General features: G+C 47.8%; 1 protein-coding gene across 3 annotated transcripts in view; it reads right to left on the bottom strand.

Moving 5' to 3' along the window:
* MASP1 (MBL associated serine protease 1) overlaps positions 1–13,240 on the bottom strand; it is an 88,107-nt gene that overhangs the window by 16,410 nt on the left and 58,457 nt on the right. For 2 of the 3 annotated variants that reach the window (XM_074190667.1, XM_074190668.1), the window contains exon 11: positions 3,189–3,323. In XM_074190667.1, coding sequence (XP_074046768.1) covers positions 3,189–3,323 — 135 coding nt within the window. Of the gene's footprint in view, positions 1–3,188; positions 3,324–3,353; positions 7,292–13,240 lie in introns of those variants that run through there. The other variant, XM_074190666.1, reaches the window with a different exon arrangement.

The raw sequence follows: 13,240 nt of genomic DNA, 5'->3' as shown, positions 1-13,240 counted from the left end.
GTGGGAGTAACATACTTGTATTTTCAAGGCTTATTGTGTGAGAAGCCTGATATCAGGGAGAGAACATTGGATCTAGTGCCAGGATTTTGTTGCTGCCATATGGGAGGCTTTGTACCAGTCACTTAGGCTTCAGGTTCTTATGACTAAGGTCCCAGGAAGCTTGGTGCTTATGATCTCTTATCTTTCTTTGTTTCTTTCCTTGTTTGTTTGTGTATCAAATGTCTGAGGTTGGATTTGAACTTAAGTCCTCCTGAATCCAGGATGGGTGTACTATCTAGCAGCTCCAATGAACTCCTATCTCTTCCTCCTGCTTTAGAGAAATAAGTATCATGGGATTTTAGGCTTTAGTAGGGAGAGACTGTCTAGTCTAACTCCCTCATTTTACAAGTGAAGAAACTGAGTCACAGAACACTTAGCTGACTTAGCTAGTAAGGATTTGAGTGAGAAATTGAATTTGGACCTTCCAGATTCCAAGTCCAAGGAGCTGTCCACTCACTCACCTAGGTAGGAAACTTGTAGTCTTAGATTCAGCAGTTCCCCTCCGCCCCCGCCACACACCTTAAATTTTTTTTTTGTCATTTTCTCCTGGGACCCTTCCCCATTGCCACCCCCACCCCAAGCCCAGGGTCAGCTGTTTTGTGTCCTGGAGATTTGCTTAGGAGCTCCTAACTAGTGATGTGTCACCTGGCCCAGCATTCTAGGCAGACCCCAGTTGGGCTGTTCTTTCCTCCCTCCCTACTGCTGAACACTTCACCAGCTGCCTCCCTCCTTCTCTTGTCCCTCTACTTTGGGCATCATGGTCAGATCATGGCCCTGGGAGGAGGGAGTCAGTCTGCTCCCCAGTGACTCACTCACCATCCCTGGCACTGTCTGGATTAAAGTGTCCATCTCTGGGCATCCTTCTCTTGTGATCTTATCATCAGAATGTAAGCCTCTAGAGGGCAGGGGATGCTTTTGACTTGGCACTTTTGTACCCAATGCTTGTCAACATGCTAAGTGCTTATGTAAGTTGAAGGTTCATGCTAGTCATTTGTCCTGTAGGACAATGAGAGCATGATTTGGGGAATGCCAATGGAGATGTCTCCCTTACATTTCAGTAGCTGTGGGGCTGGTGAGCTTTGGGGAGTAGGTGTGAGAATGCCATGGTCTTCCCCTACTGCCTCCAATAGAGGCATGTCCCCAACATCAAGAGCCCAAGTGGGCCCTACCCTCTTCATATATTCTGTGGTGGTCTCTCAGATCTTTTCCCTTATCTTCACCACCCTTCTCATTGAGGCCTAGGGTGCCAGTGGGGTGGATGTCCCACAAGGATACTGATTGGCAACCCTCTGTAACCCTTCCAGCAGGGTCTTAGCTTGGCCATGGGCCCATTTGGCAACCTGGCAAAGCCCATGGACCCCTGTTCAGAACCAGGCTTTTGAGTAATTGAAGGAAATACAAATTTCAGTTAAAGTTTAGTGTAAATGTAAATGACATTTTTTCTCCTCCAAGTTCATGGATCCCTGACCCTCATCTCTCTCATTCCCCATCCCCCATTATCTTTGCTCTCAGGTACAGGACAGTGACCCAAAGGACCCTTCCCTTCTCCAATTAGGTTCAATTTGGTTTTCAGTCAGGTCAGGAATCCTGACTCAGAGAGGTGATGGAGGCTGCTGAGGAGGTCATGTCTCAGGGAGAGACACATAGTCCAGCCTCCCCTCAGTGACCGAAGTGTCTTCCTTACGCTCAGGTCTGACCATGTCATCAGTGCTGGCCTCTTGTCAGGCTCTTGTCACCTGCAGGATCCTCTCTCAAAGCCTTTGTATGGGTGGTGAAGCCTTAGCTAGCTCAAGTCTCTCCTACTCTCCTGGCTCCTTCTGCTTCCTCCCATCCAGGGCTCCTCCATCTGGGACCTGAGCCTTCTGCAGGTCCCATAAGCAAGACACCCACCTCCTGGTTCTGACCACTTCTACTGGCTGTGCTTCAGGTCCTCCTGCCTCATCTCTACCTTCTTTTTTTTTTTTCAGGGCAGTGGGGTTAAGTGGCTTGCCCAAGGCCACATGGCTAGGTAATTATGAAGTATCTGAGGTTGGATTTGAATTCAGTTACTCCTGACTCCAGGGCCGGTGCTCTATCCACTGCGCCACCTAGCCGCCCCTCATCTCTACCTTCTAACTAGTAGGACATAGCGTTGAGTCTCAGCCCAAATTCCAGCTTCTGCAGACGAGCTTCCCTGGACCCTTGGATCCCACGCTCCACTTATCCTGTGTCCCCGTGGCTTGTGTCTTATTTGTTTGCAATTTTCTCTCCCCTTAGAGGCTACTGGTGGATGGAGCCCTGGATCTGGAATCAGGGAGATCTGAGTTCCAATCTGGCTTCCAGACATTTATTAGCTGTGTGTCCATGAAGAGGCCACTTAACCATTGCCTGCCTCAGTTTTCTTAATTGTAAAATGGGAATAATAATAGCATCTAGACTCTACCTCCAAACGTTATTATGAAGATTATGGGTAATAATTGTACAGTCCTTCTTAGCGCGCTAACTTGTATCACGATGATACCATTAAATAAATGCTACCATCATCATCATCATCATCGTTACTATTATTATTGTAGATGTATTGAGCCTAGAGGGAGGCCTGAGTTCTAATCTGGCTTCGTAGACTTACTAGCTGCATGACCCTAAATCTGTCACTTAAACTCCATTTGCCTCAGTTTCCTTAATTGTAAAATGGATATACTGAAAACACCTGCCTTGAGCCATTGCTATGAGGACCAAATGAGATAGACACGGTGCGTAGGAATCCCTTGGCATAGTGACTGCTCCCTGGTAAGACCTAATTTTAAAATAAAGCAATCAATGGTCCCTATCTCCTTCCCTTTCTCCTTTCCCCATTAGATTGCGAGTGTTTCCTTCTGTCAAATGAGTGGGGTGAACTAAATGGTTCCTAGAGTTCTTTCTGGCTCTGGGTCTGGCATTCCAGCATCAATCTCACATTAAATGTTTGATCAGGAATTGCTGAATTGAATTAAATTAGAACAAGGTGATAGTGCCTTTGGTTACCATGGAGGCTGATGGAGAGATGGGTCAGAGATTTTCTCAGTTATTATGGTGGAACATAACCTCCAACTGTGTCCAAGTCAGACCAAGGCTTAAGTAAATCTATTCAGAGTCCCAGGATCAAATGACCACCTCCCCCCACTCCTTACCTAGGAGGGCACCCCCACAGAAAGGCCTCCCATTCTTGTACAGCATGGCGATCCATGGGGAGGTCCCCCTCTGTACTTGGCGCCCATTCATTATCCTGGACATCAGTTGCCTGGAGAACTTGGGTATTCCACACACTGCAGTCAGGGGAGGGAGGAACAGAGTGAGATTGTTGGGGCCCAGGGTGAAAGAGCTATATCCTGAGAGGAGTTCCCTCTCACCCTGCAACCATCCCCATTTCTTCTCTCCTGTTGCTGACCTGTGGCCTCCAAGAGATATGTTCTTAGCCCACCAAGATCTTCCTCCCCTTTCACATGAGGAGATTGTTTCAACCAACAAATGACCAGCCCCCCTCCCACCATCTTCTGCCTTCAATGGTTAATTCTGGCAGGACATAGAGCAAAATACTTAAGTCTGACCTCTGTGGCAGGGTCACCTGCTGGGTGACCTTCCACTCCTAGTTTTTCTCACCAAACTTGATCCCCTTTCCCCTCTAATAGATCGAACTTTGGGGGTCCCCACACTGTCCATCAGAAATCACAACCCTGGAGGAGAATCTGGAGCAGATGAACTATTGGGAAATGAGGCCTGAATCTGTCCCAAGTTCACAGTCATTTAATATGATAGGGGCACGAGTGGGGACTTATGTCCTCTAGTCCTGCACTGGTGAGGGCCACCATGCTAGAAAGAAGCCTGGCCCAGCAACCTAGCAAAAATGAGCAGGTTACTGCTACACAAAGCTCTATGTCCATCCCTTCCTTCACTACCCACTCACATCTCCAAGAGGATACCAATATTATCAAGGGACTAAGCCTTCCATTCATCAAGAGAGGCTCCAGAAGAGGCTTCCTCTTTATACTGAAGGATAAATAACTGATATCAGGACCTTTTTTGGAGAGCAGGCCTTGATAGAAGGGAGGAGGTGAGCAGGAAGGTATTGAGGGAGCTGAAAGGAGAGGACACTCTGCAAGTCGGAAAAGAATAAAGGGAGAAATCTAGGAGGCAATTTTCACCCACTTCTCCTCTAGCCTGGGGATAGTTTCTCATTTGTCTTGATGAATGACATTAGCTATGGAAGGTTGAGGAAGAGATGATCATGGCACCCAAAGGGAACCTTGGTTGTAGAGGAACCCATGAGCAGTCCCTAGGCATCATTAGGCTCCCCATTCAGGATGACACAAGTCGGCCTGGGAAGAGATTGGGTCAGTGGCAGTCTAGGGGCTATTGATCTGAAGTCCAGGTTCAATGGCTGCATCTCAATCCTTTCAATCCCCCAACCTGAAGAGACTGCTCACCACACCTGCAGGGTGCTTCAAGCCTCTGCCCCACATTGCCTCCCTCTAGAAAGAGAGATGGAAAGGCCCTCAGAGGGAGCTAGTTTAATCTCCTCTCCTGGTGGGGAAAAGTGGAAAGAACAGTCAACTTAATCGCACACACAGAGTTTGAATCCTGCCCCTGTCATGTTCTAGCTGTGGGACCTTGGGCAAGTCACCAAACATTACCATTTCTCTGTAAAATGAAGGAGTTGACCTTGATAATGTGTTAGACCCATTCTAGATCTTGATCTGTAATCCAGTGAGTCAAAAGGAGTGTGTCTAAGGCTTCAGAAAGTGGGGTCCTAGAACAGAACTGCTCCCTGCCCCATTTCTGTTCAGAGGCCTTTATTCACAACTCACTCCCCAAGGAAAGGAGAGCAGTGGGTGCCAAAGCACCCCACAGACCTGGTAAAGTCTATGCTATGGAATATAAAATGATGGGACCTTTGGCCCAGGTGGATATAAGAGTTTCTTGTTTGTCACACTCAAAAGGTCAGAAATGTGTTGTCCTTCTGGTCATATGGTAGTCTCTTGCCTGTGGTCTCTGTCCACCTTCTTTGGCAGAGGACGCAAACAGGGAAGCACACGAAGATCTTCCCTGGGCTCCAGTCCCTTCCCATGGAGAGAGTTCACTGGTCAATCTGCAGTCAGAGTTCCCTAGTTCTAGATTCCTGGAGAGGGTTGAGGCCAGGATCAGAGGGACAAAGGAGAAATAGGAGGCTTTGGAGAGAGCATCTCTGCATGTCTTGACAGAAAGGAGGGGATGGTTCTGAATAGCCATCCTCCCCTGGTAAGCCAGCTGGGATGGTCCCTGTTATCAGTGGAGATCAAAATTTGGCACTTTGGTGAGGATGATGAGAGCCCAATGGAGCATGAGAATCAAGGTCTCGGGCACTGGGAGGCACCCTCAAAGCAGGTCTTCTGGTTCAAACGTCTCACTTTCCAGGTAACCTGGTCAAGTGGTTCAGTTACCCAGGTAATCAGAAGCAGGGGCAAGGCAGAACCAGAGCCTGGCCCATTGTCTGAAGAGAGTGTGGGCACTGCCAAGCTCTGTGGAAGAGGTGAACTTTGGCTGCTGGAGAACAAGAGGTGGGGGGGGAGGCACCAGAATTGGCACCAGATGACTACTGTACTGGCCTAAGTAAACTTTTCTCATATCTGTGTGGATTGGATGTAGGACTCAGGTGAAATTGCACTAAACCAACCTCTTATGCCCTGGATGTAGCCCTTATCTTGGCCTTGTCCGAGGCTATTGGAGATTATGTTCAGAAATGTCCAAGAAGGTCTATGCCCGTGATTTTGAACTTTGCTGCAATTTAGGCATGGGGACTTGTGACTTGGAGAGACGTGAATTGGAGAAATCTATTCCAGCCTGGCTTCTGACTCTCTGAGACCTCTCTGACTATTCAGGGATAAGGTACTACCTAGGGGCTTAGGGTCAAGGGAAGGTGGGGGATCTTTAGTTTTTCCTTTTCTGAGTTCTGAACCAATCTAAATGAGTATGTCTTGCAAAATCTGGACCTTTGTCTTCCCTCTCCCTAGGTTCAATCGAGTGGCTTGGAACCTAAAGAACCACCAGATAGTGGAACAGAGGGAAAGCTGACTGAAGGGCATTGGAGGACCCAAGGAAATCTGCAGGTCAAGGATGATCCATGTCCTAAAATGGGTTTGCCAATGCAATACATCCATTGAGGACCCCTGACTTTTGGACTTTTGAGAGAGCAAGTTGGACACTCTTCGGATTTTGATTCCACATCTGCAGGGGAACCCAAATGGCAAAGGCCATGGAGTGCTGTGGGTGGGGGGGTATGCCATCTTGTTTTGTTATGGAACCAAATGGGGTTAGGAGTGAAGACTTTTCAGGATCAACTAGGACCACTGAAAGACTGGGAGGGGGCTTCACCGCTCAGCTTCCACTTCCATGTCCACCTGGCCCTGAGGGGACCCCAGCTGTGACCACACCCAGTCCACATAGTTGGAGACTTTGGTGTAGACGCCATACACCTGCTTGCTGCCACACTCTTCCGGGCCTCCCCATGACACAAGCCCTTGGGCCACCCAGCGTTGATTCAGAGGGTCCTGGATGACAAAGGCTCCCCCGCTGTCTCCCAGGCAGGTGTCTTTGCCTCCTTCATAATATCCTGCACAGAACATGTTCTCAGTGACACTGTAGTTGCCAGATCGGGACTCATAACTGGCCTTACACTCCGCATGAAGGACCACGGGCAGCTTCACATACTGTAGAATGTCTGACAGGGTTCGCATGCCGCTGCTGATGACCTCATCCACGGTGACATTGGGGTTGGAAATGCCCCAGCCGGCCACCAGGCCTAGGGTGTTAGGCAGTGGTCCCTCGGGTTCTGGCCCTGGCAAGCAGACAGGCATGATGTGAGGCCCCAGGGGTACGGGTTCTCTCAGCTGGACCAGGGCAATGTCATGGTTGTAGTTCTGAATGTCAAAGTCAGGATGCAGGATCACTTGGGCTGCAGTGCGGTTGACTGCCCCTGACTTATCCCGAACATCATGAAGGCCCAAATAGACAGTCACATGCTCCTTGGAGACGGGGATGACGGTGTTGTCCCTTCTCTGGGACCGCAGCACGTGGGCTGCTGTCAGGACCCAGGACTCTGACAGGAGGGCCCCGCTCCCAAACCATTTGTCGTTGGGTACCCGGGAGGTGTCCTCTACCACGATCAGTGCCTGCCAGGGGAAGAAGCCTGGCTCAGCATTCCTCCCCCCGATGATCCTCTTGACCAGAGTGGGCAGGGAGTGGAAAGGCTGACCACACACTGCAGGAGGGAAGGGAAGGGGAAGCAAGAGAGAAACAAAGAAACCAAATCACCAAAAGCAGCCCAGAAACATGGAGCCCAGCGATGCCACACAGACCCTAGATTATGCCACCCTGAAGATTGGGTCTATCCTTGGTCATCACTTCTCCCCTGATCCTGTACCAATAAAGGGAGAAATGGCTATGATCATTTCTCAATGTTCCAAGTCATTGGCACATTAGAAAAGGGGAGAAGGATCCATATGGAAGGGCCAGGATGATCTCCAAACCACCTTTGGTTCCTTTTAAAGGCTTTTTCTTTCAAAATTTATTTTGGGCGGTAGATTGGCCTACTCAATTTAAATGCAGGAAAAATTGATCCAAAGAAGCCTTGGTAAGAGTAGTAGAACTCTTGGAGGCCTAGAATTTAGATATTCCTCTCCTCCTGGTACCTCAGTTTCTCTATCTATAAAGGAGAGAGGATTATTTCCCTCTCCCATTTCCCAATCTAGAAGCATAAATGAGAAATCATTTGCCAATTTCTTTCATTGTCTTGGACTAAAGGGCTCTAGAACTCTGTGTGTGTGTGTGTGTGTGTGTGTGTGTGTGTGTGTGCTATGTGTGTGCTGTGTGTGCACTGTAATTAGCAGATTGAGTCCTAGTTTTGCCTTGTACCTCTGTGTGACATTGGGTAAGTCATAGGACCATAGATTTAGACATGGAAGGGATATTACAGATCATCTGGTCAACTCCCTCCTTTGAGAGAGTGGGCCTCAGTTTCCCCATGGATGGCTACTCAGTGATCTCTCAAGTTCCATTCAGGGATGTCTCTGTGAATCTGGAATTTGAGTTCAGCAGATGATGCCAAGCCACATGCTTCCCCCCCCACCCCCCAGTATGGTTCTGAGCATACGCCACATCTGGGATCAATCTCTCAATGACACATTCATTTGGGGCTACTTAGGTCTTTCCCTGACACTGGGTTGGATTAATAGGAGCCATTCCTTATCTCAGGGAGATTTTTCAGATTGAGTTGAGCATGGACTCCTTGAGGGCAGGAGATGTTTAGTTTTTCACTTTGTACACAGTGCCTTGGCTTTACATTTTGTTTTTCATTTCAAATCTGTGATGCTTTTGGTGTCTGGTGTCTTAAGAAGCGACTCTATTGGTGTAGGGTTTTCTCAGTATGGAACTTCCCTTTATCAATTCAGAAGGGCAATACTCTGAACTTAACAGGGATTAGTTGCTTGGGAGGATGACTTGCCCAAGGTCACACTGTTAGTACAGGTCAGAGGAAGGAGAGGACTTGAAACCCACATCTTCCTGACTTTGAAGCCAGTTCTTTGACTTCCACTCCAGTAGTCTGCCTCTTGTCTTTTATATGTGCATGTGACTCCAAAATAAATGGAAAGAGAGTGACCTTCTAGTGGTCTAACTGCAGTCTGGCAGGGTGTATATGGCCTGAAAAACAGAGAAGTCAAACCAAAACAACCCCTGCTCCCTTCCATGTTCTCCAGCATTGAGGTTAAATATCGGTCATTGTAATAATAAAATTTGTTTGGATTTATAGACACACTGAATTTGCCACTCGGGATCTCACTGGTGTGAGATTGTAGATTGTCTTGGATCCAGAGTCCTCCAAATTCAGCCCCCTTTGCTTCTCTAAATTTAGCTGGGCTGTTTGTAAGGTGACAGACACATGGTCTGGAGCAGAGCCTGGACGGAAAGCCCTTCCAGTCTGGGAGGGTCTTACACTCACCTGGAGGAACCTGAGAAAACCCTAAATCATTTTCAGATGCCAATGTGGTATCCTGATCATAGAGATCAAGTTTCCTATATGACAAATCCAGGACAAAAAACCCCTGACATTTACCTAATACTCCAAGGTTCACAAAGAAATAGCCTAAGAAGTAGACATCCTTATAATCCTCATTTTTAAATGAGGAAGGGGAGGCACAGGAAAGTGGTTGGTTCAGGGTCACAAAGAGAGTACTAGAAGGACTCAAACCCAGGCCCCTTCTGACTTCAGGTTCAGAAGTGACTTCCTCAACCCGAAACTGAACAAAGTGACCTCACCATTCCAAAAGTCCATTCTTGTTAACTTCAAAACAATAGCAACACAGCAAAACTAATTTCTTAACTTACAAGTTTGGTAAAAAGACAAAAGAAAATTACTTTATTGTGTAGTCAGGCCTGAATTTCGATTTTTTTTCTCTGTCCTTGGGAACCTTCCCTTTCAAACAAAAGATAGGCCTGCCAGATTGTTCTGGGCAGCTGATCTCCCTTGGACTGGCCCATGGCTCCATTTTCTAATCCCATTTCTATTTTGGCAGAGGGGATATTAGCTAAGTCCAGAAAACATGGCCTGGAGGTGACTGCTCATTCCAGAGTGTGAGGAAGGTTAAGTAGCCACCTCTGTGTGCACATGGGTGAAATTTGAAATACAGAGAGGACATTATCTAGCCTAGAGGAGCTCAGGTCTTCTGGTCCAGGAGCCCCCACCCTTGCTAGCCCTGGAGTGTGCCATCATCTTGGCCGACCCATGCTATCTAACCTGTGCTTGCATGCATCTGCTAGCGTGGGTCTTCTGGGTCTTGATTAGTGAGCGATACCTTAGTAGCTAAAACAGAGGACATGCACCAATAATCTAGGAATGAGGAATCTTCCACTGAGTGAGGAAATTAGTGTAGGAAGGTTGACAAAGGGACTTGGACTCTAGGCACATAAATTTGCCAGGTTTCAAAGAGCATGCTTATGAGTATGAAGGTAGGAGGATGAAGACTCCTGTTAATATAGATCGAAGCAGCAAATGAAATGTGTCTTATTGGGGAAGGGCATGCTATGCTGTGGAATGGTCTTTGGTGGGTTGATGAGGTTGCTGCCCTCAATGTTCAGGGCAGGGGGAGGTGGCATAATCTAATAGCAATGATGCCTGGTTTCTTTGGTGAGCCATTCATCATTGCTCCCTGGAGCCCCCGCGGTACCTTTTGGGGAGGGTCTTAGCAAACACAGCTCCGCCGAGGAAAGCCCCAACATGCACATGCCCCAGCTGATGTCCAGGCACCCTGGTCCCCTTCCTAGAGTGGGATGGTCTTCCAAATGGCCCCAACTGATGAGAGAGAAACTCAGACAACTGGTCCCCTAGTCCAGGTTCTGGGACTCGGGGCTCCATGGTAATTCTTGGCAACCCAGTGTTTTCAATATTGCAATCAGTTGTCAAACCTGGGTGCTCCACCTCCTGTAGTGCCAATGGCCCATCCCTCCCTCACACCTGGGCCTTCAGATTCCCTTAGAACTTCTTCATAGATTAAAAGAGTTTTTCCCTGGAAGCTTGGAATGGAAAACCATTTCCGGGCCTAATGGGTTCCAACTGTTCTCATCCTCACTGCCAACAATGTCCCAGAAATACATTTTTGATGACCAATGGGGGGCTCCTTTCTCCAGTGTCCCAGCCAGATGTTTTCTGGCCTTTGCCAGAGGCCTCCAGGCTTGGGGACCTGGAACTCCTCTGCTCTGTTCCTTATTACAGGACAGCCCTCAGGCCAAGGGATTCATCCCCCAGTAATCTGATGTTGACCACTTCTCAGGAGTTATGAGGGACTGAGCATCAGTCTGGTTTGGGTCCAACACAAGCAGGGAACATTTGGCTGGCATATCTCACCTCCTCCCTCCCAGATTTATGCTCACTCTTTAGAGCTCTCTCATGCCATATGAGGCTTGGCATTTAATATCTTTCCCCATCTGGGCCCAGCCTATCTTTCTTGGCTGTTCCACTGTCCTCTCCCTCCTGTCCCCTGCAGTACAGTCACACTGGTCTTCTTTTTCCAATATGACCTTGTATTTTCCAGGCTCCATACCTTTGCTCTGGCAGTGTCCCTTGCCAGCAATACATCCCTACCTCACCTCCACCTCTCAGAATCTTGGACTTCCTTCCAAGATCCTCCTAATGGGCCTTTCCTGACCCAAGAGGTATGGGTTCATCTCTGACAAAATTGGTATGTTTCTATTTTCTTTTATGTGTCCGGATTAGATGGGGCCATGAGCAAAACCCAGAAGGCATGTTTCGATCGTGCTTCAGACACTTGCTGGATTTGTGACCTTGGACAAGAATCCATTCCTTCATCTGTAAAATTGAATAAAACAAGCACCTCCCTTCCAAGGTTGTTGGGAGGATCCAGTGAATGCAATGACCTAGGTAAACCTCAAATGTTACATAAATGCACATGCTTTTATGATTCTCTCGCTTTCCGATCCCTGATACGTAGCCCAAGGTACCTTGAAATACAGGGGTGGGGACTGGTTCTATGATTTCAGTGCTTGAGGGGACTCCCTGCAGAGGAAAAGTTCTCCCCCAGTGGCTTGTAAATTGGTACCTCCATTCCCAGTACACTTCCTGGGCCAACTGGAGGTAAAATGACTTGCCAAGGGTCTTCAGTCAGAGACCAGACTGGAATCCAAGTTTTCTGACTCTAAAACCACACTACCCACTGCTCCTCATTGCCTTTTGCCTGAATAAGAGTGAGAACTTAAAAAGGTCTGTTGATTGACTATTTAAATGTTGGCACCTTGAATAATTATATTGTATTCGAGGCCCTGGGGAAGTTCTTGTGTTTTTCCAGCAAGATTCTGTCTCCAAATACTGCAGAATTGCCATCATTAGTGCTCCTCATCCTCACTGACAATCTGGAGAAACCCTTATGCCAATCTGGGTGCCATCTTCTTTGTCCATAAGTGGGGGACTTGGTCCCTTCATTTTTGTCTTTGTAGTGCTGTTGCTTAGCATTTAGCAGAGGCTCAATAAGTGCAGATCTGGCAGGAGCTGGGGGGAGGCCTTCCAGTGACCCAGAGAGAGAGGAAGACACTGGCACTAGAGTGGGGGGGAGATGAGCAGGCTCCTGACTTCCAGTATGGGGTGTGTGGTCTGATCTCTCACCTCCACTAATTAATAATAATAATGGTTAATAATAATAATGATGACAAAATAAAGGTAGCTTTGTGGCACTGGCCCTGGAGGCAAGAGGACCTGAGTTCAATTCGGGCCTCAGACACTTAATAATTGCCTAGCTGTGTGGCCTTGGGCAAGCCACCGAACCCCATTACCTAGCCAAAAGACCTAAACTATAAAAAATAAAATAATGATAATAATACTAAATGATAGCAACAAAAATATATAAAGTGAATCTATCCCTTGAACACTTGCAAGCACTTTACATGGCTATCTCTGACCCTCACAACAATCCTGGGCCTCAGTTTCTCTTCTGGCAGATGAATAACTGAGACGAGATCTCTGCAGCAGTCTCTTCCAGCTTTTTCACCCCCATGGTTAGCGTAAGCAGAGGCAATAATTAATAGGAATAATAATAATCATCTAACATTTTTACCCTCCACATACTGGGCTTAATGGTTTCCAGTTAGCATCTCACTGGATCATCACAATAACCCTATGGGGAGGCACCATTATTCTTCTCACTTTACAGATGAGGAAACTGAGGCAGACAGACGACTAGCCCAGAGTAACAGAACAGCTAGTAAATGGCTGAGGCAAGCCCTGGACTCGGGGTTTTCAGATTTGGACACCTGGCTCTCCATTCCATAAGCCTCTGTCTCTGCTTGGAGTGTAGCAGGTGCTAATGATTATTGGTAAAAATTGAATTGACTTGAGCCCATTCAAATACCTAGAAGGATCTGGGATACAACTAAAGGCTCCTGACCTTGCCCTGCCTATTTCAGTGCCTGGCCAGGGCAGGCAGCCTCCCCAGATGGGCAGGAAACATTCCTGCATGGTCAGTGTTGACATGGGCAATGTCCTCCTTTTACCAACAGGGCCCAGAGCAGTGGTTTACACAGCCAGTGAGCATCTGAGACAGGCTCTGAACCCAGGTCTTCCTGACCTCAAGTCTAGGGTTCTCTCTGGTCTAGGGACCTGTAGAGTGCGCAGAGCAGTGGCCCATAGGAAGCTCTCAGGGCCGTG

This window comes from Macrotis lagotis, chromosome 6 (genome assembly GCF_037893015.1).
Source record: "Macrotis lagotis isolate mMagLag1 chromosome 6, bilby.v1.9.chrom.fasta, whole genome shotgun sequence".
Lineage (NCBI taxonomy): Eukaryota > Metazoa > Chordata > Mammalia > Peramelemorphia > Peramelidae > Macrotis > Macrotis lagotis.
This window is presented reverse-complemented; position numbering and strand designations above follow the sequence as displayed.